This window comes from Oryctolagus cuniculus, chromosome 1, assembly GCF_964237555.1.
Source record: "Oryctolagus cuniculus chromosome 1, mOryCun1.1, whole genome shotgun sequence".
NCBI lineage: Eukaryota > Metazoa > Chordata > Mammalia > Lagomorpha > Leporidae > Oryctolagus > Oryctolagus cuniculus.
Genome location: NC_091432.1, coordinates 110,192,690 through 110,220,688, shown reverse-complemented (window position 1 = coordinate 110,220,688; position 27,999 = coordinate 110,192,690). Strand labels below are relative to the sequence as shown.

Genomic DNA, 27,999 nt, shown 5'->3' with positions numbered 1-27,999 from the left:
TTGTGTTTACTTGTTTAATGTCAGTCTCCCCACAAGCATCCATGCTCCCAGAAGGGAGGGGCTTTGTCCTCTTCACTGCCCCCCCACTCAGAGCCCAGAACAGCATGTGACCCTTAGTAGGTACCCAGCAGAACGTTAACAAGCACAGAGAGCAGGCCTGGTCTGGTCTCATGGTGACAACACGGTGTGTAAGAGTGCACGCTGTTCCGCGCTGCCTGGCGAGGGGTCCACACCGCGTCGTTCTTGATTCACGGCGGAACTTTAAGGGAAGCTGTCATGATGTCCGGAGCCCTTGATGTCCTGCAAATGAAGGAGGAGGACGTCCTCAAGTTCCTTGCAGCAGGAACCCCCCTAGGTGGCTTCCAACTGGAGCAGTACAGCTACAGAAGGAAAAGTGCTGCATCTACTCATCAACCCGGGAGAAACTTCTGTTGTCTCCTGCCATTGCTGCCATTGCAACACTCTGCTGACGTCAGTGTGATACCTTCCAGAAACACTGGCCACAGGGCTGTGCTGAAGTCTGCTGCCCCAACTGGAGCCACTCCTATCACTGGTCGTGTCGCACCTGGGACCTTCACTAACCGGATCCAGGAAGCCTTCCGGGAGCCATGGCTTCTGGTGGTCACTGATCCCAGGGCTGACCGCCAGACTCTCACAGAGGCACCTTATGTGAACCTGCTGACCATTGCTCGGTGTAACACACACTCTCCTCTGTGCAACAGCAAGGGAGCCCACTCAGTGGGTCTGATGTGCAGGATGCTGGCCCGGGAGGTTCTGCGCATGCGTGGTACCATCTCCCGTGAACACCCCTGGGAGGTCATGCCTGGTCTCTACTTCTACAGAGATCCTGAAGAGATTGAAAAAGAACAGGCTGCCTGCTGAGAAAGCTGTGACCAAGGTGAAGGGCTGGCCCCAGCGCCTGAGTTCATGCTGCTCACCCGGAAGTTGAAGACCAATCTAAAGGGTGTGCAGGTGCCCTCGGGCGCCTCCTCAGCAGTTCCCCACTGGAGCCTGGCCTGCAGCTCCCCCTGCTCAGGCCGCCGAGCGGGTAGGAACAGCCCTGAGTGCTCTCAGGCTGCTCTTCACGGTCTCTGAAGCAAACATGGAAATGAGGTAGACAGAAAACAAACACCAGTTTCTACAGGAACAAAAGAAAAAAAGAGTGAAAGCTCAGAGCACTTGGGTTTCTCAGTAGGAGTGTGCATGTGGGTAAGTGGACGATTCTCCGTATCCGTACAGTGGGGCTGTTGGGAGGATTAACAGGTGCACGCGACCTGTGTGGGGCAGTGGCTGGGCTGCAGGCAGTCCTCAGTAAGAAGTGCTATCAGCGTCGCTGGTGGCTTTCCGCGAGGCATCGAGCAGCTCTGCCGTCGATGGCTTCTCTTCCCCAGCTGCTCCGGGCCCCTGGCACTAGTTCTTTCCTGCCGCCTTTCTGTGTCCTTCACCCTGAAACACTGGTGCCTCCTGAGTGCTGCTCACTCCTTGCAAGTTCTTCCGAAAGCTCACGGCTTTAACTGCACCCGGGCTGCCCCAACAACCAGTCCCTAGGGCCTCTGACTCTTGCATCCAGCGGCTGTGAGCACTGTCAGGCTAATGGCTTCTTGGGTGACCTGACTCCCTGAAGAGTGGGCTCCTCCAGGGCCGGCAGTTTCTTTCTTTTTTCCCAAAGAAACCTTTTATTTAATGAGTACAGATTTCATAAGTACAATTTTAGGAATATAGTGATTCTTCCTACCATTACCTGCCTTCCTACCCCCACTCCCACCCCAGCTCCTCCTCCCTCTCCTATTCCCAGTCCCATTCTCCATTAAGATTCATTTTCAATTAACTTTATACACAGAAGACTAACATTATACTAAGTAAAGATTTCAACAATTTGCCCCCTCCACACACATGCACAAAACTGTTTGAGAACAAGTTTTATAGTTAACTCTCATAATACAACTCATTAAGGACAGAGGTCCTGCATGGGAAGTTAGTGCACAGTGACTCCTGTTGTCATTTTAACAATTAACACTCTTATATATGACGTCCGTGACCACCTGAGGCTCTTGACATGAGCTGCCAAGACTGTGGAAGCCTTTTGAATCCACAGTCTCCGTCAGTATTTAGAAAAGGCTGGCCGGCGCCACAGCTCAATGGGCTAATCCTCCGCCTGCGGCGCTGGCACCCCAGCTTCTAGTCCCATTCGGGGCGCCGGATTCTGTCCCGGTTGCTCCTCTTCCAGTCCAGCGGCCATTGAGGGGTGAACCAATGGAAAAGGAAGACCTTTCTCTTTGTTTCTTTCTCCCTCACTGTCCACTCTGCCTGTCAAAAAAACATTTAAAAAAAAAAAAGAAAAGAAAAAGAAAAGGCTGTAAGCAAAGAGGAAGTTATCTCCTCCCTTCCAGAAAAGTAGATCTTATTTGATGCCGGCAGTTTCTTGGTTGTCTTTTTTTTTTTTTTTTTTGACAGGCAGAGTTAGACAGTGAGAGAGAGAGACAGAGAAAAAGGTCTTCCTTCCGTTGGTTCATCCCCCCAAATGGCTGCTACGGCCAACGCGCTGCGCTGATCCGAAGCCAGGAGCCAGATGCTTCTCCTGGTCTCCCATGGGGATGCAGGGGCCCAAGCACTTGGGCCATCCTCCACTGCCCTCCCGGGCCACAGCAGAGAGCTGGACTGGAAGAGGAGCGACCGGAATAGAACCGGCACCCCGACCAGGACTAGAACCCAGGGTGCCGGCACCGCAGGCGGAGGATTAGCCTAGTAAGCCACAGCGCCGGCTTCTTGGTTGTCTTTATCTCTGCTCCCAGGGGTACGTGCCTTGTGGGTGCTCACAGTCCAGCAGGGATACAGGGAACAAAGGACTAACCAGAACAGGGCGAGTGGTGGTCAGTGCTGTGTACGTAGGAAAAGGAGAGCCGAGAGCTAGGAGAGGCAGAGGTGTACCAGCTGGTGGAGGATGCACAGGCTCAGGCTCCAGGGGCCGTCTGAACTGAGCCTTGAAGGAAAGGAGCAGAAAGCACAGGAGGCCTGAGGGCAGAGCGTAAAGCACCAGCACACACGCCCTGAGCTGCGGGGTGTCTGGGACAGCAGAGAAGCCACAGCACCTGCAGAACGTAAAGGATGGGAACAGTGGGAGGAGATGAGGTGCGTCAGGTTTGGGGGTGGCGGCAGCAGTGGTTTCAGATCATACAGGGACTTAAAGATGTGCCACTTGGCGGGCAGCTTTGTGGGCGCGGCAGCTGAAGCATCGCCTACAACACTCATCCCATGTTGGAGCGCTAGTTCAAGTCCTGGCCGCTCAGCTTCTGATCCAGCTCCTTGCTAAGGTGCCAGAGGAGGCAGCAGAAGATGGAAGTACTTGGGCCCTTGCCATCCATGGGGGAGACCCGGATGGAGTTCCTGATCCATCCCTGACCATCACAGCCATCTGGGGAGTGAACTAGTGGATGGAAGATCTCTCTCTCTCTCTCTCTCTCTCTTTCTCTTTAAGATTTATTTTATTTATTTGAAAGGCAGAGTTAGAGAGAGAGAGAGAGAGAGAGAGAGAGAGAGGTGTCTTCCATCCACTGGTTCACTCCCCAAATGGCCTCAATGGTCGGAGCTGAGCCCACCTGAAGCCAGGAGCCAGGAACTTCTTCCAGGTCTCCCACATGGGTGCAGGGGCCCAAGGACTTGGGCCATCTTCTACTGCTTTCCCAGGCCATAGCAGAGAGCTGGATCAGAAGTGGAGCAGCCGGGACTCAAACCAGCGCCCATGTGGGATGCTGGCATTATAGGCAACAGCTTTACATGTTTAAGCCACAGCGCTGGCCCAGGAAGATCTCTTTCTGTCTCTCCCTCTCTCTCGGTCACTCTGCCTTTCAAATAAATAAAATAAATAAATAAAAAAATATGAGCCATTGGAAGGTTCCACACTTGATCTTAGCCAAAAGGCCAAGAAGCGATTTTTGGAAGGTTCTGAAGACTGACAGAAGATGAGAATGTTTGAAAAGGTCACTGCAGCTCTGGCTCAATAAGAGACGCTAGAAAGGCAAGGACGACAGTGAGAAGACCAGGTGGAAGTGTCCAGGGGAGGGATCATGGTGACCTGGCCCTGGGTGGCAGAGGGGAAGGGAGGAGAAACTGTGAGACTCGGGTTTGCTGATGTGTCAAGTGTAGGATGTGAGAGAGAGGAGGCAGGTTGACGAATGGAGTACAGGGGGAAGGGAGGACGGCTCCAACCAACAGGAGCTGTCTTGATCCTGCTGTGATGCATCCGTGGCCCCCTGGGCCAGGACGGGAACAAAACGGAAGGATCGGGAGCAGAAGAGGACCCTAAAGGTCCCCCACATTTCTACTCCTGTAGGAAGGAGGGTAACGAAGGGGAGATCAGTAGCCTGATTGGGAAGGGAAGGCACTTTAGAATTAAAGGTAGGGAGGCCGGCGCCGCGGCTCACTAGGCTAATCCTCCGCCTAGCGGCGCCGGCACACCGGGTTCTAGTCCCGGTCAGGGCGCCGGATTCTGTCCCGGTTGCCCCTCTTCCAGGCCAGCCCTCTGCTGTGGCCAGGGAGTGCAGTGGAGGATGGCCCAGGTGCTTGGGCCCTGCACCCCATGGGAGACCAGGAAAAGCACCTGGCTCCTGGCTCCTGCCATCGGATCAGTGCGGTGCGCCGGCCGCAGCGCGCCGGCCGCGGCGGCCATTGGAGGGTGAACCAACGGCAAAAAAAAGGAAGACCTTTCTCTCTGTCTCTCTCTCTCACTGTCCACTCTGCCTGTCAAAAATAAAAAAAATAAAAAAAGAATTAAAGGTAGGGAGCCATCAGCCTACCTATCGCCTGAGCGGAAGGACCAGTAAGAAGAGAAAGAACAATCGCTTCTTGGCCTTTTGGCTAAGATCAAGTGTGTGGGGAGCAACCCGGACTGGACTGAGTTACTGGAATTAAGACTTATTCTATGCATCTGCTCTCCCACAATATGGCGCTGGGAGAGGAGGCAACAGCTTCTACCCAGCTGCCTCTCACCAACTTGACAAGCTGCAGGACCTGCTCCTGATTGGAGGAGAGCAGCGTACTCGGCGTGTGGGCAGCCGAGTTAGGATTGGCGGAGGAGGACTATAAAGGAGGAGAGAGACGGCATGCACCACGAACATCTAAGGGGAACACCTGTGCAGCCCCCGAGAGAGCCGGCCGGCAGTGTGCCGCTCCCCCGCGGAAGTGGGGAATGTGGCAGGGGGAACCGCCCTTCCACGGAGGTGGAAGGGATGGTAGCCAACCCGGGAAGGACCAGCAGCCAACCCGGGAAGGACCAGCAGCAAACCCTGGGAGGGCCGAGCAGACAGAAGAACAGCGCAGGGTCCTGTGTCGTTCCTCCACGAAGAGGGGGAGCGACAAAGTGTAGAAGAGAAAGAACAATTGGGTGGTGAAGATGTAGCCCAATCTCTCAAAAGTCCCCTCTGCTCGCAGCCTCCGGTTCCTTACTCTTTCTGAGCCTTTGTCACCACTTCACTGCTCCGAACACACCAGTGACTTTCTATTTGCCAAAAGGAATGGGCGCCTTTTAGGGCTTCTTGTGTTTGGCCTTTTTACAGCACCGCTGGCCTCCTGGAGGTTCTCCTCCCTTGGTGTCTGCGGCCTCGCTCTGCCGCCGTCCGTGGCCTTGCCAGTCCCCGGCATTGGCTTCTTTTCCTGTGTCTGTCCTTAAATGAGGTTGTTTCTCAGAGTCATGTTCTTATCCTTCACCCCTTTTCATAATTCCACCAATTTATTCAAATATTGACTGTTTAGTACACGCCAGACACAGTCTCAGGAGACAAAGCGATAAACAAAACCTACAAAGACGCCTGCCTTCCCCCCAGGGAGCTGTCCCCTCGCTCCCTTGGCTCAAGGTGCAGATGACTTCCACACTTACTTCTCTAGCACTAATCACACCTTCGAGTTTCTTTCTTTCTTTCTTTCTTTCTTTCTTTCTTTCTTTCTTTCTTTCTTTCTTTCTTTCTCTCTCTCTCTCTCTCTCTCTTTCTTTCTTTCTTTCTTTCTTTTTTTGATTTATTTATTATTTTGAAAGGCAGAGTTACAGAGAGGCAGAGGCAGAGAGAGTGGGGGAGGTCCTCCATCTGCTGGTTCACTCCCCAGATGGCCACATGGCCAGAGCTGAGCCGATCCAAAACCAGCAGCCAGGAACTTCTTCCAGGTCCCCCACACAGGTGCAGGGGCCCAAGCACTCGGGCCATCTTCTGCTGCTTTCCCAGGCCATAGCAGAGAGCTGGATCAGACTGGCGCCCATATGGGATGCCAGCACTGCAGGTGGCAGCTTTACCCACTATGCCACAGCACTGGCCCCATGCCTCTGAATTTCAAACACATGTAACCAATACTCCATTAGGCATCTTTGTTAGTGTGTCCTTAAAATGAATTTTTACAGGGGAGTATTCCCCTTTTTTCCTTAAGGATTTACTTAGTTATTTGAAAGGAAGAGTGGTAGAGTGGGAGGGAGGGAGGAAGAGAGAGAGAGGAAATTTCCATCCTCTGGTTCACTTCTCAAATGGCTGCAACAGCAAGGGCTGGGCCACACAGAAGCCAGGAGCCAGGAGCTTCATCCAGGTCTCCCTTGCAGATAGTAGGGGCCCAAGCACTTGGGCCATCTTCTAATGCCTTACCAGACATATAATCAGGGAGTTGGAATGGAAGCAGAGTAGCCAGGACCTAACCCAGCACTCTGATATGGGATGCAGTGGTCCCCTGTGGTGACTGAACCTACTGTACCACAGGACCAACTTCTCTGTATTCGCTCTCTAATTATACCACCTTTATCCCAATTGCCCCCTTCTCTACAGGATTGTTGCAATAGCTCTGTTTCATCTTCTGATGCAAGAGTGGACTTCCTAAATTGCAAATATGTTCATATCATTTCCATTCTTTTTTTTTTTTTTTAAGATTTATTTATTTTGGGGCCGGTGCTGCTGTGGTGTAGCAGGTAAAGCTGACACCTCCAGTGCTGGCATCACATATCGGCACTGGTTCAAGACCTGGCTGCTCCACTTGCCATCCAGCTTTCTGCTATGGCCTTGGATAGCAGTGGAAGATGGCCCAAGTCCTTGGGCCCCTGCACCTGTGTGGCAGACCCAGAAGAAGCTCCTGGCTCCTGGCTTTGGACTGGCACAACTCCAGCTATTGCAGCCGATTGGGAAGTGAACTAGCGGATGGAAGACCTCTCTCTCTCTCTCTGCCTCTCCTTCTCTCTCTGTGTGTTATTTATTTATTTGAAAGGCAGAGTTACAGAGAGGGGGAGGGAGAGAGAAACGGAAAGGGGGAGAGAGAGAGAGAGAGGTCCTCCATCTGCTGGTTCATTCCCCAAATGGCCGCAATGGCCGGAGCTGAGTCGATCTGAAGCCAGGAACCAGAAGCTTCTTCCAGGTCTCCCATGCGGGTGCAGAGGCCCAAGAACTTGGGCCATCTTCTACTGCTTGCCCAGGCCATAGCAGAGAGCTGGATTGGAAGAGGAGCAGCTGGGACTAGAACCGGCACCCATATGGGATGCTGGCACTACAGGTGCAGCTTTACCTGCTGTGCCACAGTGCCAGCCCCCACTTCCATTCTTAAAATACTTCAATATTCTTATCACATTAAAATCCCTTATTATTTGGCCTGTTTTTAAAAGGATTTACTTATTTACTTAAAAGGCAGAATGAGAGAGAGAGAGACAGAAAGACAGAGTCAGAGACAGAGAGACAGATAGAGAGATCTTCCATTTGCTGGTTCATTCCCCAGTTGGTTGCAAGGGCAAGGGCTAGGCCAGGCCAAAGCAGGAGCCAGGAGCTTCATCCCGGACTCGCACATGGCAGGACATGAACCGGCGCCCATATGGGATTCGGCTTTGCGGGCAGCAGCTCAATCTGCTATGAATCAATGCCGGCCCCCATTTGGTCTAACTCTTCCTTACGCTTTGCCCCTGTTCCTGTGTTCTTGCCTTATCGAACACATTTTATTTTGTTCCTTGAATTCTCTTGTATGAGCAGGCTTTCATACAGGCTCCTTGTCTAAAATGCCCTTAACTCTTGGCTCCAGCTCAGGAGTCATCCTCTCCTCTCCAGCCTTCCGCACCTTCTCCTGTGTGTGCAAGTGCAACCATAGCCTAAGGTGCAAGCTCCTGGCTCCTGGCTTTGGATCGGCGCAGCTCCGGCTGTTGCGGCCATCTGGGGAGTGAACCAGCAGATGGAAGACCTCTCTCTCTCTGACTCTCTCTGTAACTCTGTCTTTCAAATAAATAAAATAAAATAAATCTTAAAAGAAAAGGGACAGTCTTGGAAAGACTGTTGGTTTTCCTCTGGGGTAGAAGAAAGGAGGGAAGGACAGGAGAAGGAGAGAGTAGGAGAAATCGTGCTGGACAGCTTCTGCTTTCTCTCCTAATGCAGCGAACACTGTGCATAAGCTGACCTGAAGCTCCACTTTCACACCTTCAAACTTTTTTCTTTTTAAGACTTCTTTATTTATTTGAAGGGTAGACTCACAGAGAATGACTTTTCCACCCACTGATTTGCTCCTTCAAATGCCCACAATAGCAGGGTCTGGGCCAGGCTGAAGCCAGGACAAGGAAATTCATCCAGGTCTCCCAGGTGGGTGGCAGGGACTCAAGCTGTCATCTGCTGTCTCTCAGGATGCGTTAGCAGGAAGCTGGATCAGAAGGGGAGCAGAGACTCCATCCCAAGCACTCTCATACGGGATGTGGGCATTCCACACAGTGGCTTAGCCTGCTGTGTGCTAATGTCTGCCCCCCAAATTCTTAATTCTACTAATGTGCCAACTTCACATCTTGCCAAGTTGTGAGAACAAGGAGATCTTACAGGAAAGGGTTCAGAACTCTTCAGATAAGTAGCAATGGACCTGATCATCGCTTAAGTCTGACTGCAAATCCATGCCGTTAGCAGTTGCTAGGGGCTGGCACTGTGGCATGGTGGGTAAAGCCTCTGCCTGCCATGCCGGCATCCCACATAGGTGTCAGTTCAAGTCCTGGCTGCTCCACTTCCAATCCAGCTCTCTGCTATGGCCTGGGAAAGCAGTAGAAGATGGCCCAAGTCCTTGGACCCCTGCACCTGCATGGGAGACCTGGAAGAAGCTCCTGGCTCCTGGCTTCAGATCAGCTTAGCTCCGGCTGTTGCAGCCAACTGGGAAGTAAACCATTGGTCGGAAGACTTTCTCTCTCTCTCTCTCTGCCTCTGCCTCTCTGTAACTCTGTATTTCAAATAAAATAAATAAATGTTAAAAAAAAAAAAAAAAAGAAAGTTGGGGCTGGCGCTGTGGTGCAGCGGGTTAATGCTCTGGCTTGGGGTGCCCACATCCCATATGGGCACCAGTTCTAGTCCTGGCTGCTCCTCTTCCAATCCAGCTCTCTGCTATGGCCTGGGAGGGCAGTGGAGGATGGCCTAAGTCCTTGGGCCTGTGCACCTGCGTGGGAGACCCAGAAGAAGCTCTGGGCTCCTGGCTTCGGATCGATGCAGCTAAGGCTGTAGCAGCCATCTGGGGAGTGAACCAGCAGATGGAAGACCTCTCTCTCTGCCTCTCCTCTCTCTGTGTAACTCTGACTTCCAAATAAATAAATAAATCTTTAAAAAAAAAGTTACTAAATCCTAAAGCTCCTCCCCTGTTATCATGCCTTTTAATTCTTTCCTGTGTTGTCAATTCTGCAGTTCCCAGAATTAGAAACATTTTGTTTGCCTCCAAATTACTTTGAAAGAAATTCACCTACCATTACCAAGTATTTTTTTTTATTACAGGGAGAAAAATGATGAAACTGAGGAACACTATCCCCCTCCTGCGATGTCTGGCTTTTTTTTTTTTTTTTTTGAAGTCATGCTTAAGTCTAACTATATGTTCTAAAATTGGTTTAGGATTCCTTTCAGCCACCAATGCCAACTTATCTTAGGCCAACAGGACTAGAGTTCAGTTGATCTAATTTAGAACAAATTTTTATCCGTAGAAGGGATGGAAAATCTAGGTGAGGATTAAGGTCATGGCCAAGGTACAAGAGGAGGAGGAAGTCTGAGTTAATTATAACCTAGGTTCTGCCGTCTTAATTCCAGGAAGCTGTCCCTTAGCTAGGTGGACAACTTGTTGATTGAGGAATATTCTCAGAGGAGCTGGAAGCCACCAGCTCCCGGATTCTGAGATGAATTTCCACAAGTGAAGGTGTCAGTATTGAAAGACTAGAAATCCTCAGAGAAATATGTCACTTGGAAACATGTCACTTGAGTAGGCATTTGGCTATTTCTCTCCAGCAATCGTGGCTGGCCTGAAAGAGTTCTCTACGGTTGTCTTTTTTTTTTTTTTTTAGACCCATTGCGTCAGGCTGTTTTCACATATTTTTTGAGTATACATTATAATGTAGTTATTGTTTTTGGTTGTTTAGTCTTAGATTTGAAAAAAAATTATTACCTTTTGGTAGACAGCTGAGAAAAAAACACAGAACAGTGAGAACACGACCATCACTGCACAAGGAGACCTCAATGCTCCCTGATAAAAAGATGCCAGCCTGGAAAGCAGCCTTTCTTTTTTTCTTTTTCTTTTTCTAAAGATTTATTTTATTTATTTGAAAGACAGAGTTACAGAGAGAGGTAGAGACAGAGAGAGAGAGAGAGAAGTCTTCCATCCACTGGTTCACTCCCCAGATGGCTGCAACAGCTGGAGCTGCACTGATCTGAAACCAGGAGCCAGGAGCTTCTTCTGGGTCTCCCATGCGGATGCAGAGGCCCAAGGACTTGGGCCATCTTCTACTGCCATCCCAGGCCACAGCAGAGAGCTGGATCAGAAGTGGAGCAGCCGGGACTAGAACTGGCGCCCATATGGGATGCTGGCACTTCAGGACAGGGCTTTAACACCTGCTGCGCCACAGTGTTGGCCCCGAAAGCAGCCTTTTTTGATGTTTGTCAAATGTGAAGTTACATGAGCTTCTTATTTATTTATTTATTTATTGACGGGCAGAGTGGACAGTGAGAGAGAGAGACAGAGAGAAAGGTCTTCCTTTGCCGTTGGTTCACCCTCCAATGGCCGCCGTGGCCGGCGCGCTGTGGCCAGCACACCGCGCTGATCCGATGGCAGGAACCAGGTACTTATCCTGGTCTCCCATGGGGTGCAGGGCCCAAGCACTTGGGCCATCCTCCACTGTACTCCCTGGCCACAGCAGAGAGCTGGCCTGGAAGAGGGGCAACCGGGACAGAATCCGGCGCCCTGACTGGGAGTAGAACCCGGTGTGCCGGCACCGCAAGGCGGAGGATTAGCCTAGTGAGCCGCGGCGCCGGCCTACATGAGCTTCTGATATTGAGCTTAAAAATGGAAAATTTATTTTTGCAGCATTATGGGTAGAGGCCAGGTAGTTCAATGATCACTGGTTAATTTAACTTTTATTGTGCTTCATATTTGACCCTACCCTCCACTCTTTTGCCCCAGTTTCTTCTCTAGTCGGAGCGGTCCCCATCAACATACAGCCAATCTGATTGCTCAAGCCCTAGGAAATGCCATGGCAGCGAAGGCTGTGATGCAAATCCTAGCTGTGAGTCATCACTCGCTCCCACTGACGCGGGCATGGCGTGGCTCACATGTGGGCTGGGGTTCACATCGAAGTCTGAATGAAAACATGAAAAGCACATGGCTCCTTGCCCCACTCCTGCCCCTCACAGGGAAGTAACCAACTGAAGTCTTGCAGAGCAGAAAGGATGTGGTTAGAGTTAGGGAACAGGATCCCGGGCCTGCATTCCAGTCCTCTGCCCCTGACTCACGCACCTCGGGCAAGTGGTTTCACTCTGTTTCATTTTGCACTGAAGAGTGAGGACAGTCATGTTTTGCTGCCAATCTTCTTAGACGTGTGACCTCTACTACCCAGAAAGAGGCCTTTGCTGCAGTTGAAATGCACAAATAGGGAAACGTGCCACTAAGGACGGTGTTCCACAAGAGGAGAGAAGGATGCTGTTGCTGACCTGGGTCCTTTGGGCCTTTCTGTGCGTGCCTTTGGAGAGCTGCACTAGTTGGTGCTGGCCTGGGAGGCTGTGTGAGTGGGGCCACATGGTGAGGATGGAGCATATGAACTTGGGGTTCTGCCCAATGGGGGTGACACTCAGAGCCCGGGGTAGAGTGGAGACCAGTTTCCCTGTGGCAGGTTCTAGCAGTAACTTAGGTATTACACAGCCTACCACGGTTCTGCCAGGCACATGAAACCTGGACAGGGCTCCAGGCAAAGCAATGATGAACGACAGATCGTTCTTGACTTAATGTTAACTCGGTCGTCATCACTTTCACTCTTTTTTCACCAAGCCTGCATTCATATGACTTTGTTTCCATTTCTCTACTTGAAGGTCATGCAAACTGGCAACCACTCTTCCGCCATCACCTGTAATTCTCTGAGAGCCAACCACATGTATTCACTTGTTCTGCTGAGTTCTCTGCCCTCTTTTTGTTTATTCATTTGAAAGTCAGAATTACAGAGAGAGAGAAGGAGGGAGAGGGAGTGAAAGGGGGAGAGAGAGAGAGAGAGAGAGAGAGAATCTTCTATCTGCGGGTTCACTCCGTAGACGGCCAAGCTGGAGCCAGGAGCTTCATCTGGGTTTCCCACATGGCTACCATCTTATGCTGCTTTTCCCAGGCTATGAGCAGGGAGCTGGATCAGAAGCAGAGCAGCCAGGATGCGAACTGGTGCCCATGTGAGGTGCTGGTGTTGCAGGCGGCAGCTTTACCTGCTATGCCACAGCGCCAGCCCCAAGTTTCCTACCCTCTTGAGACCCAGAGTGAGATAACATCAAGGTAAAAATCAGACTGTCCCTTGGGGAAACAATAGTTATTTTAACAAGTAGGCTATCATTCAAAACCACACAACAGCATTTTAATTGCTTTTGGATTTGACAACACTGGAATCCATCAAAATGAAGCCTCTGAAGATAACTTCTTACTTCATGTAAGAAGTCCAAGATGGGGCTGGCATTATGATACAACCAGTAAAGCCACTGCCCGTGGCACCGGCATCCCACATGGGCACGGTTTTAAGTACCGGCAGTTCCACTACCCAATCAACTCCCTGCTAATGTGCCTGGGAAAGCAGCAGAAGGTGGAGAATATGCGTGGGCTATGGCACCCACGTGGGAGACCCAGACAGAGTTCCTGGCTCCTGGCTGCAGCCTGGCCCAGTCCTGGCTGTTGTGGCCATTTGAGGAGTGAACCAGCAGATAGAAGATCCATTTCACTTTCTGACTCTGCCTTTTAAACAAACAAACAAATAAATCTATCTTTAAAAAGAAGTCCAAGATAAAATTTTTTTGGAAAACCCATCTGTAGGTTACATGTATAAAATCCTTGAAGGAAAAGTGAGGTGCTACAGAGCCATCTATGATGTGCTTCTTTCAGCTGTACAAGGGATATTTTTAAAAAAGATTTATTTATTTATCTGAAAGTCAGAGTTACACAGAAAGAGAAGGAGAAGCAGAGAGAGAGAGAGAGAGAGAGAGATCTTCCATCCACTGGTTCACTCCCCAGTTGGCCACAACAGCTGGGGATGTGCCAATCCCAAGCCAGGAGCCAGGAGCTTCTTCCCGGTCTCCCACGCAGGTGCAGGGGCCCAAGGACTTGGGCCATCTTCTACTGCTTTCCCAGGCCATAGCAGAGAGCTGGATTGGAAGTGGAGTAGCTGGGACTCAAAGTGGCACCCTTATGCTGCCATCCGCCACAGCGCTGGCCCCTGTACCAGGGCTATTAATCCTGAAATGCAGGCTTGGCAAAGAAAGAGGGAGTGAAGATGATGACTTCGTAAGGGATTTCTGAGACTTTCCAATTTCAGGCTATGTTTTTTATAACAGAATCTTGTACTGCCCACCTTTGGTTCTTCCTTCTTAGATCTTGGGCAAAAGCAGCCCTGTGCTGCCCATGCTCCGTTTTGAAGGGAAGCGGATCAGGGATCTGGATCTCTGTCTCAGAGCTGGAGGGCGAGATGCAGGTGTGACTCAGCTGGCATCGGCTTTGTAGCAGTCTCATCCTGCAGGCCTGCAGGAAGCCAGTCCCCCAGGCCTGCATCTCCCTCTGTGGCAAGCTGCCACTCACCTCTGCCGTGTATCACCTCAGTATCAGAGGCAGAGGAGTCTGTTTCAGTGTTTGAAAACTGACCGTAGACAGGCAGAGTATGTGATGGGCTAGGGTTACACAGGCAAATGAGAAACAGTACCTTCCTTTACGAAGCTCACAGTTTAGCAAGGGAAATAAATGTAAATGCAGCACTGGACTACAGTGATGTGTGTTGGGAGAGGCATTACGGGAAGGGCAGAGGGAGACATCAGAAGACTTCTCCAAAGATAGGATGAGTTGGCTTTGAAAGCAGTGCCAGGCAGAGGATCCCTGTGAGACCTCAGTGGAAAGAAAGGACCATCAAAGAAGGATGCACTCTTCTCTGAAGGGAGAAGAGAACATCCACTTTGCTGATGGCCGTGCCCAAATACCGATGGAGTCTATGGTCACAGAAGGCTTCCATAGCCTTGGAAGCCCATGGCAAGAGCCTCGGGTGATCACTGACATCATAAATAAGAGTGTTAATTGTTAAAGGAACAACAGAAGTCACTGTGCACTTACTTCCCATATAGGACCTCCATCCCTAACGAGTTGTACTATGAGAACTGACTGTAAATTTTGTTTCCAAACTGTACTCTATATGTTGTGTGTATGCATGGGTGCAAATTGTTGAAGTCTATGCTTAGCATGGAGTTGGTCTTCTGGATATGAAGTCAAACTGAAAATGAACCATAATGAAGAAGGAGATGGGAGAGGGAGAGGGAGGTGGAATGGGAGTTGGAGGTGGGGAAGGTGGGTATGGGGGAAAGAACCAGTGTATCTATGTATACAACTAAAGTTGTATCTATGAAAAAATTCATTCATTAAATAAAAAAAAAAAAAGAAAGTGGTGCCAGGAGCTGCCACCTGCAATGCTGGCATCCTATATATGGGCACCCAGTTCAAGTCCTGGTTACTCTGCTTCCAATTCACCTCCCTGCTAATGTGCCTGGGATGGCAGTGGAAGATGATCCAAGTGCTTGGGCCCCTGCTACTCAGGTGGGAGACCTGGATGAGGCTCTTGGCTTTAGCCTGGCTCAGCTCCAGCCACTGTGGCCATTTGAGGAGTGAACCATCAGATAGAAGATCTTAAAAGAAAGTAAGAGAGAGAGAGAGAAGAGAGAGAAGAAGGAAGGAAAGAAGGAAGGAAGGAAGGAAGGAAGGAAGGAAGGAAGGAAGGAAGGAAGGAAGGAAGGAAGGAAGGAAGGGAGGGCAGACAGGCTGCCTGGTAGAAAGGGCCAGGAATGAAGGTAGAGGGAACAATATTTATGAAAGTATAGATTCATTATGGCTAGATTACTTTATTCATCACATTTGTATTGAGTGACTTCTATGTGCCTAGAACTTAGGTTAGGAACCATCTAGCACAGGCAAGGTAGAATGCATGTGCGTGTGTGTGCGCAAAAATAGTGGTAGGTTAGTAGATGATGTGGGAATAATGTTTATATTTTCCTAGTCAAGTAGGAAGTAAGGTTATCTGTTGATGGAAATAATCATGACCCATGGGAACACAGTATAAGTGGCAGGTAGTATTAAGTGCTCTTTTAAGACTGTGATCCTGAATATAAAAGCAAGACTAGTCACCTTGTTTGCTCCAGCTATACTCAGCTATGTGGGTGCAAGTGCAGAGCAGGTACACAGTTGTATTAAGCAAGGATGTGGTTTTGGCAAATGATTACAGCAAAGTGAGAGCCAAGTAAGTTCAAGTGCATTCAGGGGAATTATCTTGATTGACTATGAAATATGAATCGGGGGACTGGCACTGTGGTGCAGTGGGTTAAGCCCTCACCCATGATGCTTCCTCATCCCACATGACTGCCTGTTCCAAGTTCCGGCTGCTCCACTTCTGATTCAGCTCCCTGCTAACGTGCCTGGGAAAGCAGCAGAAGATGGCCCAAGTGCTTGGGCCCCTGCACCAATGTGAGAGACCTGGAAAGAAGCTACTGGCTCCTGGCTTTGGCCTGCACAGCCCTGGCCTTTGCAGCTATTTGGGGAGTGAATCAGTGGATGGAATATCTCCTTTTCTCTTTGCCTTCCAAATAAGTAAATAAATATGTAAATAAATACTTTTTAAATGGAGAGATATTAATTGTGTAAAGAGGGAGAAGATGAGGGAATGGACTGGAAAGGAAAATGGCCAGAGAAAGGGGTGCATGAAACTGAAACTACAGAATGGCTGAAATTTTTGGTAATAACATGGGAATCCACGCCCAAGACAGAGGAAAGACACAATCTAATCTTTGGCGTTTCTAGGGGAACTGAGAGACCAAGTACCTGGAAGGATCATTTATGTCAATAATTCTCACACTTTAGTGTGCATCAGAATTATGAGAGCCAAATAAAACACAGGTTGCTAGATCTCACTCAGGGGCCTTATTCTGGAAACAACACAACCTTGTGCATTTTGAAATTGCCAAGAATTAAGATACAAGTAGTGCAGTAGCAAGGCAGCGAGCCAGGAGACAAAATTATCAGGAAATAAAGGGGAGTGAGCTGGTGGCCAGTAGATAACTGCAACAAAATCGGGGCGGTGCTGTGGCGCCCGCGGAGTCCCAGCTGCTCTACTTCAGATCCAGCTCCCTGCTGATGGGTCTCTGAAGGACAGCCAAGTGTTTGGGCCCCTGCACCCACATGGGAGACCTGGAAGAAGCTCCTGGATCCTGGATTCTACCTGGCCCAGCCCTGACTGTTGAGGCCATCTGGGGAATGAACCAGCAGATGGAAGGTTTAATTAGATGAAATTTAAGGCTGGGTTTTTATAGGCACTGGTTAGAAACTGTGTGGCTGAAACAGTTAATACCAAATGAGATTAAGATGAAGCTATGGCCGGCACTGTGGCTCAATAGGCTAATCCTCCGCCTTGCGGCGCCGGCACACCAGGTTCTAGTCCCGGTTGGGGCGCCGGATTCAGTCCCGGTTGCCCCTCTTCCAGGCCAACTCTCTGCTGTGGCCCGGGAGTGCAGTGGAGGATGGCCCAAGTGCTTGGGCCCTGCACCCCATGGGAGACCAGGAGAAGCACCTTGCTCCTGCCTTCGGATCAGCGTGGTACGCCGGCCGCAGCGATCATTGGAGCGTGAACCAACGGCAAAGGAAGACCTTTCTCTCTCTCTCTCTGTCTACTCTGCCTGTCAAAAAAAAAAAAAAAAAAAATGAGGCTAAAGGTAGGTGTCAAGGGACTTGTATATTAGTATTTTTATTAGTTTTTTTTTTAAGATTTATTTTATTTATTTGAAAGACAGAGTTACAGAGAGAGGCAGAGACAGAGAGAGGTCTTCCATCTGCTGGTTCACTCCCCAGATGGCTGCAACGGCCGGAGCTGTGCTGATCCAAAGCCAGGAGTCAGGAACTTCTTCCAGGTCTCCCACATGGGTGCAGGGGCCCAAGGACTTGGACCATCTTCTACTGCTATCCCAGGCCACAGCAGAGAGCTGTATCTGAAGAGGAGCAGCTGGGACTAGAACTGGCGTCCATATGGGATGCCGGTGGTTCAGGCCAGGGCGTTGACCCGCTGTGCCACAGCGCTGGCCTCATTTTTATTAGTTTTTCATCTACTTGAAAGGAGAGTGAGAGAGAATATCTTCCATCTGCTGTTTCACTCCCCAAATGGCCACAATAGCTAGGGCTGGGCCAAAGCCAGGAGCCTGGAAATCCATCTGGGTCTCTCATGTGGGTGGTTGCAGGGCCTAAGTACTTGAGCCCACCATCTGTTGCCTTCCCAGGTGCATTAGCAGGAAGCCGGATCTGAAGCAGAATAGCCAGGACTCGAACCAGCGCTCCACTGTGGGATGAGGGTGCCCCAGGCAGTGGCTCAACCTGCCGTGCCAGGATTTTGTTAGTATCAGGGCCTCTGTTTGATAAGCAGGTCTAGTGTTAAGTTCCCTTACTAATGTGTTATCTCTGGTGAAACTGCTACAGTATTCCCTATGACAGTGATCACAAGCATACCATTTATGTCCTGGTAAATAAAAACCACACTAGTTAGGAAACATCATTAAAGAGTCCTACAAAGCTGCGCATCACCTTACATAAAATTAGGGAGGCGGACATCTAGAGGGACAATAAATCTCAAATAACTTGAGAGTACTGCAAAGTAGGACTGAGACTATTAGTACTGAATGAACCATGGAAATTTGAAGCAGGGAGGCGTGCAAGGTGGTGATGGGTGACAGCAGGGCACAGAACACTGCATGTGATCATTACCTGGGCCCAGCATGTACTTCCACCACTTGTTACTGACAGGATCCCAGCCAAGTCACTTCATGTTTCTGCTGCTCAGTTTCAGCTGATTAAATGGGTAGATCATTCCTACCAGCTGCAGGCTAAGTGAGATAGAGCAAGTGCTCTGAAAATGTAAATTGCTATACAAACGTGGAGTATTTTACAACATATTGAGTTATTCTTGGAAATCTGGGCAGAAGACATGCTCAGAAGTGCAAGGAGAGACTGGAAAAGAAAGGAGAAACCTTGCTCCAAGGACAGCAATGCTGAGATGTACAGAAGATTGAACGTGCAAGTGGAGCTTCATATTGGTCTGCAGGTGATGAAAGCTCAACAAATCTTCACTGTTTGACATTTCTGTTGAGTAACTTACTTTTATTTATTTTCACTCACTTGACAGGCACAGTAAGCAAGGTGGGGAAGGAGGGAGAGAGATCTTCCATCCAGCAATTCATTTCCGAAATGCCTGCAAGATCTGGGGCTGCGCCAGATGGAAGCCATGGGCCAGGAACTCCATACGGTTCTCCTACGTAGGTGGCAGGGACCCAAATGCCTAAGCCAATCACTTGCTGCCTCCCAGGACGGCATTAGCACAAAGCTGAATCAGAAGTGGAGGTGGGACTCAAACCCAGGCACTTCACTATGGGATGTGTGTGTCCCAAGTGGCTGCTTGCCCAAGGCACCACAATGCCTACCCTAGAACTTACTTCCTTAGCAGTGATTTCCTTAGGGATCACACCCTTGGACCATAGTGACTGATCATTCTCACTCACTTGGACTTTGGCAACTGTAATCTCCCCTCTCCTCATGATGCCTACTAGAGTGTCTGTACTTTCACCCTGAGAAGAACGCAGGACCATATGCACTAACCTGCACCCTGTGCACGTTTCCATCCTAGCACCTGTTACATGGACTTGACTGATGTTAGACTAGGCAAACTGTTGGAGGACCTTGTCAAAACCTTTCAATGGGTTTCCACTTGCTGGCTGTAAGACGGCCCAACCCTTGACACGGCGGAAAGGGCACCTCAGGATCTGGTGCTGTGTTTCTGACTTTGCCGGTGTCATCTCACGGTTCTCTACCCAGGGATCCAGCCACACTTAGGTTCTTTCAGGATCTCCCTCGTGCCAACCATTTCCTGAGTGAACAGGTTTCACCCAAGCTGTGCCGTCAGCCTGATGTATCTTGCCTTTCTGGTCACTACTCTTTACTTTAGGTATTACCTCTCCTGACCATCTCCTTCTCAAGTTTGGGTTAGCCTCCTCCTTCAGTACAGCCCTCCTCACATAACGGCAACTGCGCAATGACCTGTCTCACAAGACAAAGCTCTGTGAAGTGGCTGACAGTCTTGTTCATGTTTCTACCACAGTGAATAGGAAGTTAGGTGCACAAGAGACATCTGATTTTTATTGATGGAGCCAATGGCAAACATGGGCACCCTGGGATTCAGTGAAATATGGCCTCCTCAGTTCTCTGCTAGGAAACAGGCCATTTGGGGTTGGCCCAGGCAGAAACAAGCCTGGTGAAGTCAAGTGGCCACTTCATGCAGCCCACTGCTATTTTAACCTACGAAAATTCTATACATGCACTATTAGCCACACGGAAGACTAGACACGTGTTGTATGGCAAAGGAGGAAGTAGCAGTCAGGTGAGTAGTAAATGTTTACTGTAGCACTTTCTGGTGTGACCATGTGGTTTACAAAACTCACATCACATATTCTTCCACAGGTTCTAACTAGTGCAGTCTAACCTCATACCTTTTTTCTTTCTTCTGGTTTTAATATTCATGCATTGTATGAGAGACTCATACAGATCACCATTATCATAGAAGCCAGTATCTTTGCAGTAATGCTACTCATGTTCTTAAGTTACCAAACAACTTCTTGAAAAGGTGTAGCTCCAGTTTTGATCACTTGTATGTACTGCAGAAGCAGTATGTTGGGCATTACTTTATGTTTCAGAAGAGCAGCCGTCTCTGGGAGACTTCCTTGCCCATTAGAAAAGCTGGGCCCTCTATTACGGTAGAGCAGCAGGTCCCTAGGCTCAATTCCTGGCTCTGGCCCAGTAACTATGTTCTTCCTTTCATCTGGGAATCTGGGACTGAGTTTCCAGGTCCCGCTGAAGCCCAGCCGCATCCTGGCCACTGCAGGCGTTTGAAGAGTGAACAGGCAGATGGAAATCTCTTTTTGTCTGTTTCTTAAATAACAAAATAAAGCAGCAGTATTATATAAATGTACAAGGTAAATTTGGGACTGATAAAGGTTCAAACTTATTCAAGGATTAATACTATATTTTGTTACAGTGCATTTACAATCAAAAGGCACCAGGCCATCTTGGTTTATCATCAACTGGCTACATGTTTTGTTGAAGCTATACGTGTCAATGGAGGGGCCAGCACTGTGGCATAGTAGGTTAATCCTCTGCTTGCAGTGCTGGCACCCCTTATAGGCACCGATGCTAGTCCCAGCTGCTCCTCTTCCGATCCAGCTCTCTGCTATGGCCTGGGAGAGCAGTGGAAGATGGCCCATGTCCTTGGGCCCCTGCACCCACGTGTGAGACCCAGGAGTTCCTGGCTCTTGGCTTCCGATCCGTGCAGCTCAGGCCACTTGCTGCCATTTGGGGAGTGAACCAGCAGACAGAAGAGCTCTCTTTCAGTCTCTCCCTCTCTCTGTAACTCTACCGCTAAAAAAAAAAAAAAAAAAAAAAGTACCAATAACCCAGCCAAGGATTCTAAGATTCTCAGGAAAAGTGAATGATCAGTCTCCTTTATCCTCAAAAAGAGTTTTAGGAAGACAGACTGGAATTAAACACTTGATTTATTTCAGGACCTAACAATTCAGATCCACGGATGACACTCAGTTATAGCCCTGTTTAAATAGCTACAGGCTATTTTATTTTTACAAAGATAGGTTAATAACACACCAAAATGAGATGTAAAATGTAGATATGGCTCTCATCTACGGTTCCCACTGGTGAAGATGTTACAGACACACATTCACAGAACACCATTCTGCTACTCTCTCGGGAGGATGATTTTCAATTTGACATGAACAACATTTACATGGTTGTTGTTAAAGGGGTCTTATCTATATCAAATTTTGATTTTTCTGAATGCCCTTCTCTTGACTTTATTGGAAAAAAACTGAAATATCATATATTGCAAGCTTCCAAATTGAAATGTTATTCCCCATAAATTCATATATCAAGTTTCATAGATTCACACATATTCTTTCCAATTTCAGCTAATCAGACATGCATTTGGAGCTATATTAATGTATCAAAGCAAAATAACTCAATTTAATGTTAGGAGAAATTCAGACTTTCATTAGCATCTGAGAGAAACATTTATTTTTGACATATTTTATTCAGATAACAGTCTCAACACACATGGTCCAAAACCACTCAAATAATAAATCAAATACGATCCGATGTCGAACACTGGTCTTTAAACATTATAGCCCACGATGCCACGCTTGCCTATGATCTCTCCGATATAAAACCACATCCACACCTCAGTGGCCACCAAACCATTCAGCACAGCTTCCTGAAAAACAAGAAGTACAATGCTTAAGGGCCCCTTTCCTTCTTCTATATTTAAAATTCTTCTTTTCCAGGATTAAGTGACAGAGATGCTATTCAAAACCAGAGGGCAGTTGCAGTCAGTCAAGATTTACTAAAGTTAACTCTGTTCAACTGCTGAGAATACTTTTAACTTTCAATTTTGTAAGGTAAGTAGTCCAGAGCTTATAAATTCTTTCAAAGCATTCTTTAAAGCCCTGAACTGACTTAACCCTTTCATTATAGTTTATGAGACACTTTATAGGCCCTAAAACAACCCACATCCTGGAAATAGCTGACAGATTTAGACAGGGCTTCGTATGAAAGGATGGCTGTAGGGAGGCCAAGTCTCAGTATAGGCAGTTTTGTCTGGCCAAGGAAAATCTGCTGAAAGACATAGGGCACTATCTTCCCCTTTCAACAGAATTTTTATCCACTTATAATTTAGCTTGACTCTTTCCAAGTACTCAGTGCTTGACACGTTATTGCCCTTAGACAAAAAAATACACACATGATTCCAGGAAGCAGTATCTCATGTAAGCACAATTTAGAATATTGAAATTCTAGTTGAAAAAAAGATCTTTCTGCAACAAAATCAGGCCTTTTTCTATGTATGTATGCATTTATTTATCACAGGCCTTCTTTTAGCACTTCTGGAAGCAGATTTTCCCTTCCAAATTAGACCAGAACTTATTAGACGTTTTTGTATCCTGTACTTGCACTAAGTAAACATAAAAACCATGCACCAACCCTTATAGTCTTTAGATTTCATCCTCATGAAATTCAATAACCCTGGTTTTGGTAATTCTTGTCCTTTTACTTTCTGACGGTGATACAGTTTGAGATCTTGCGGCTGAAGGGGACTACAGAAGAATAAAAGCGCAGCTCCAGCAAAGTGAGCGATCTAACTTTACTATACCGCTACAGTCAGAGCAAAAGACGCTTACTTTCGTGCTATGGTATAAGACAACTAGGAAACGAAGGCATAAAATAGCCCAATTATTCCGACCTAGGATGGCAAAATCAGAAAACCGAGTCTCCTCCTCAGCAGTCAAGAAGAGATTATCTCTCATTATGCTGCATTCAGTGTCACTGGAAAATGCATATAGTAATCAAAACAATCAGAAAACTCCCAAGGGAACACATTTTCTGTTAGGCACATACGTTTTCATTTAGCCCATGGTTACCTTAACTGTGAGCTGTTTGAAGCTACCAGTCTGAGCACTGTGGACTATTTTTTTCAGGCTTTGAATAGCTGTAGGGATCTCAGCAGGGGTTGGAGGAACCAGCTCAACCTTGGCGTAGTGCCAAAATGTGGCCAATCGAGGCTTCGAGTAAGTCACAGCAGCTGGAAAACAAAACAAAACAAAACAAAAAAAAACCAGGATGAACTCACTAGAGACCAAAAGAAGCAGATGTGTGGGCTGGACACAAATATTTATTCATGCATCACATTCATTCACAGCTCGTACCAAATGTGCACCCGGTGTGAAAAGTCAAAGCTGCTCCCTGGTAACAAGAGGCTTTTAAAGATGCAGAACACCTGTGTCACAGGGCGTTCAATCAGGCTGGGAGCGCTTAGCACATCCAATTACTCCAAGACTTCACTAGTGGCCTGCCAGTACTGTCACTTCACTTACGAATGGTACTCTAGTTAACTGTAAAGTGGCCAGAATATGGATTTAAAAACAAGAACCCCGCAGCAATTCATTCCCGCTGTGTCGGTAGAGAGCAGAAAGTTGGGAGGGAAGAGGTGTAGAAGGGGAAAGGAGCTGTGTAGAATGGCAACCTGAAGATAAGATAAAAACATCACAGTGCCGGCTACAAATTCGGATGGAATTGTGACAATCAGCACCCAGTTTTGGTATCCTCATCAGCATGTGTTGGGTTAAAGCTTCCTCCTGAAGCACAATTGTTCCTCTTTGAAAAGCGCCACAATTAAAAGTAAAACCTACATGTATCGTTAAGAGCAGCATCTATTACTGAGTGGAAATTCCTCAAGGAATTTACTATTTCCAGAAGAAAATCCTTAATAAATGGCAGGTAAATGTGTCTATGACAGTGACTTCATCAAGAAATAGAGTAAAAGTAACATGGTGGCTGCATGGTGGCGGCTGGCATTGTGGCTCAGTGGGTTAAGCCGCACCTTGTGATGGCAACACAGAATCCCGATGCTTCACTTCTGACCTAGCTTCCTGCTAAGACACCTGGGAAAGCAGTGCATGATGGTCTGAATACTTGGGCCCTCGCCACCTCTGTGGGAGACCCGCTGAAGTTTCTGGCCTCTGGCTTCAGCCTGGCCTAGGCTATTGGGAGTGAACCAGTGGAACAAAGACTCTCTCTCATCCTGCTTTTCAAAGAGGTAAATCTTAAAAAAGCAAAACAAGGGGCCGGCGCTGTAGTATAGTGGGTAAAAGCTGCCGCCTGCTGTGCCGGCACCCATATGGACGCTGGTTCGAGTCCTGCCTGTTCTGCTTCCAATCCAGCTCTGCCACGGCCTGGGAAAGCAGTGGAAGATGGCCCAAGTGCTTGGGCCTCTGCACCCACGTGGGAGACCAGGAGGAGACTCCTGGCTTCAGATCGGCCTAGTTCCGGCCATTGCAGCCATTTGAGAAGTGAACCAGCAGATGAAGACCTCTCTCTGTCTCTCAGTAAAAATATCTTTCAAACAAACAAGCCCCCCAAAACAAAAACCATGAATGCATGAACATGCATAAAGTGTCTATTAATTCAAGGGTGGATTATTCAGGTCTCCTGATGCCCTTCCTATTATTAACTGCCTGTTTAGGTATTTCATTAATCTTAGAATCATTCTGTCTCTCATCTCTATTTGGGGACATGGGTAAATCTCTAAGGAGACCCAAAGCCCTAAGAGATTTTTCTCAATACAGCTACCAATGCCTGTAACACAGGACAATGAGAAAGTACATATTAACTGTCTTTAAATTATCAACGCATCATTTTCCAAAAAAAAAAAAAAAAAAAAAAAAATCAGTACACTGCACACAAACACTAGTTGGTTCTTTTTTCCCTTGGGGTGTACAGGTTACCAAGTCTGAAACTGCTTGGTATGTATACAGGGATGAGCAAAAGCAAGTAAATGAAAGGTAGGTGGTAGAGCCAGTTTTCCACTGAAGGAGCAGGAAGTAAGAGACTAGCAAGGAAAAAGATAAATAAACCCATGGTTTTAGAACTGGAGATCTCCCAGTGAACTCATATTTAGCTTAGTATACACACAGATGGACAGAGAAGTAATTATGTGTATACATGTATACCTGTGTTAGTATGACTGCCACACACACTACCTATATAGACAGGCATCTATATCCCTGTTCATTGAGAGCCTAAAAGCAGTGTTATTTTAAGTAGCAAGGAACAAACTCGGCATACTCAGATCTTAGTTTCTAAATTCCATTCTCCAATAAAAGGAACGAGGGCTCCTTGGGGAAGTGGTTGATTAATTCCAGACCAGGGCAGGGAAAACACAAGATGAGTCTGAAGCATCTTGTAGCACCAAAAATTAAGGAGACACGTTAAAGGGGCAGAGGTACCACCGGCAAGAGCTCCCAAGGGCCAAGGCTGGAATGCAACACTGGGTCTCTGAGATATGAAGCTGTATCACTAATGATGTTGCATCATGTGGCTATCATCCACCTCCCAATATGTGGTCAGGGCACGTCATCTCTTCAGTGTCCTTTCTAAAATGCACAGCTACAGACTACTCATGAGAAAAACCCCAGAGAAGTTTAGACTGAGGAACATTTTTTTTAAGATATCCCAGCAGATACCTAGATGGACATCTCAAGATGGTCAAGGTCATGAAGACAAGGACAGGCTGGAAAACTGCCACAGATTAGAGATGAGTAAACGTGACAGCTAAATGCAAGTGAATGGGTACCCTGGTTTGAATTCTGGAACGGAAACAGATTAACGGGAAAAAAAAAAAAAAAGGTTAAGTCCAAACAAAGTCTAGAATTTTGTTAGGGGGAAAATCCAACTCTGGTGTCTGAAGAAGTCTACTGACGACTCTTTGCATTTCCTTGACCTTCTTTGTCCCCTGGCACGTTAACAGATACAGTCAATAACTTCTATTAAATATTTAACGTTCACATTTAATACACAGACCTATGTCACAAAGCAAAATAGATTTCCATGTTAACAGTGTGGCCCTGGTTGAGTCCTTCTTTCTGAGAGAATAACAGTAACTTTTAGAAGAATAACCATTCTTTTTTAAAGATTTATTTACTGGAAAGGCAGAGCAAGGGTAGGGGGGAGGGAGACACAGGGAAGGAGAGAGATTTTCCATCTGCCAGTTCACTTCCAAATGGCTCTAACAGTCAGGTCTGGGCCAGGCCACAGCCAGGAGCCTGGAAGTCCACCAGGGTCTCCCACCTGGGTGGCAGGAACCCAGGTACTTGGTCCATTAGCCACTGCTTTCCCAGGCGAGTCAGCAGGAGCTGGACCTGCAGGGGAGCAGCAGGGGCTCAAACCATCAGTCAGATAGCTGCCCCAAGAGTAACAACTTACCTTTCAGTTATTTCAACACTAAGGAATGGGCTTACAGACTTCATTACAAAAGCGACTTTGTTCTTGTTGGAGGTAATCATTAGGACTTGCAATTCCTCATCAGGCACCCCCTCAGGTATGTGAGGGCCACGCTATGAAATTCCACTTGAAACAGTAAAAATACACCTCACATCAACCACCAGGTCCGAAGACTGAAGCCTTCTCTTTGTTGCTTTTTGTTTATGAAAAACTGTAGAGCTTTATACCAGACACTTGGATGATCTTAGTTAAGTCAAAGTTGCAAACTTAAAATCCTTGGGAAAAATGTGTAACGTGTCTCCCGAGTAGGCGGCGGGTTCCACAGGAGGGAAAAATACACCAGTGTTTACGGTACTCGGCGCTGCAAGACCTTCCCGACACTTGTGGGCTGGGGGTGGGGGGGTGGGGCACAGAACCAGCAGCAGCAGCAGCAGGCCCCGAAACACCGGCCGGCCAAAGGCCGGGAAAAGAAAAAAACCCAGGAATGCTAATCTGTAACAACAAAGACTACTGTTTACAGAAACCCTTTCCATGCCCACCCGGGCGCGGATACTCAACCACAAAGTCCAGTGTCACCGAACATTTCCCTCGGGTTAAAGCGGAATCTCAGAACCTGGCCAAGACAGAAAAGAGCCAACATGCGAGACCTCACCCACTCCTTAACATTCCCGTAGAATTCCACATACTCCGCCGAGAACCAGGCCACCGGAGAGGCCGAATTCATGGGCTTCCACGAGTTATCTGCCCCTCCTTTACCTCGCTCCCCGCCACATTCCTGCTCTGGAGACCTAAGGGGGAGTCCTGGCGGCAGCTGCCGGGCTACCGGCCTCTCCTCACTGCCCTGGTTAGGACTGGAAACTTCTAGGTTGCAATGAGACCCCACGCCGCAGGCGAGGCGAGCGGGAGGCTGACCAGAGTCGCCAGCCTGCGGCCTCCTGCAGCCTGCGACCCTTGGCCGGCGCGGCCCCCGCAGGCCCTCCGGGTCATCGCAGCCCGCTTCTTCCTCAGGGCCCTCGCGGGCCTCCCCGTGACCCGTGGCCCTGTCTCGAAGGGCAGTCTCACACTGAGCTCACCGTTCACCAGCGCCGGGGCCTTCTCCGCGAGGTTACGGACAAACTGGGCCATGGTGCTGGGCTGGGAAGTCCGTCGCCGCCAACAGCCGGCTGAATGTCACCCCCGGAAGGACCCGCTGCAGGACCCCGTCCCATTTCCAAGGTCAGGTCGCCTCTTTCCGCGCCTGAACTCACGATATTTAGGGGTCCCATCATCTTCGCGGAATACAGTCAGTCCACTTATTTTGTTAAGTCACGGGGGAGAAAGTGTCTTTGAAAAGATGAGGTTAGCGTGTACGTGCAAAGCAACCGGATTCCGCGGAGAAACAGGCATATCTTGGGGCAGCCACGCGCGGGGGCCCGGAAGGCCGGCGAGGTCGGGAAATGCGCATGCGCGCTGAGCCCCCAGCGTTTTCTTGGCGCCGACCGCCGGTTTTTTGCGTAGGACTGTTCCGGAGGTTTTCAGAGGGAGCTGAAGCCCGCGGTGGAAGGCATCGCTGAAGTTCTCGTGGTCTAACACGGTTGTTTTAGAAGCAGAGAGAGGGTCCAGGGACAAGCACGTAACATCGGGAACTGAGAAGGCGCCACA

At 48.5% G+C, this 27,999-nt stretch overlaps 1 protein-coding gene across 4 annotated transcripts; it reads right to left on the bottom strand.

Moving 5' to 3' along the window:
* On the bottom strand, window positions 1-27,780 carry ATP5MG (ATP synthase membrane subunit g). Of its 4 annotated transcripts, none has more exons than XM_070079187.1 (4): window positions 27,432-27,588; window positions 23,001-23,161; window positions 22,564-22,676; window positions 21,600-21,799 (listed from the first exon to the last, which is right to left on the bottom strand). In XM_070079187.1, the coding sequence occupies exons 1-3, from the start codon at window positions 27,481-27,483 to the stop codon at window positions 22,575-22,577; spliced, it is 315 nt and encodes a 104-aa protein (XP_069935288.1). In that variant the 5' UTR covers window positions 27,484-27,588; the 3' UTR covers window positions 21,600-21,799; window positions 22,564-22,574. The 4 variants fall into 4 exon arrangements, with proteins under 4 accessions (XP_069935301.1, XP_069935288.1, XP_069935299.1 ...); XM_070079198.1 differs by lacking the exon at window positions 22,564-22,676 and adding an exon at window positions 26,917-26,971 and having other exon boundaries at window positions 27,432-27,536; XM_070079200.1 differs by lacking the exons at window positions 21,600-21,799; window positions 22,564-22,676 and adding an exon at window positions 1-300.
* Window positions 27,781-27,999: the final 219 nt, after the last annotated feature.

Excerpts from the sequence above, each read along its gene's own strand:
- ATP5MG (XM_070079187.1), bottom strand. The coding sequence starts at position 27,483 with ATGGCCCAGTTTGTCCGTAACCTCGCGGAGAAGGCCCCGGCGCTGGTG. Across the intron at positions 23,162-27,431 it reads GGCCCCGGCGCTGGTGAACG|CTGCTGTGACTTACTCGAAG; the intron begins GTGAGCTCAGTG and ends TTTGTTTTCCAG. Across the intron at positions 22,677-23,000 it reads TCAAACAGCTCACAGTTAAG|TCCCCTTCAGCCGCAAGATC; the intron begins GTAACCATGGGC and ends ATTCTTCTGTAG.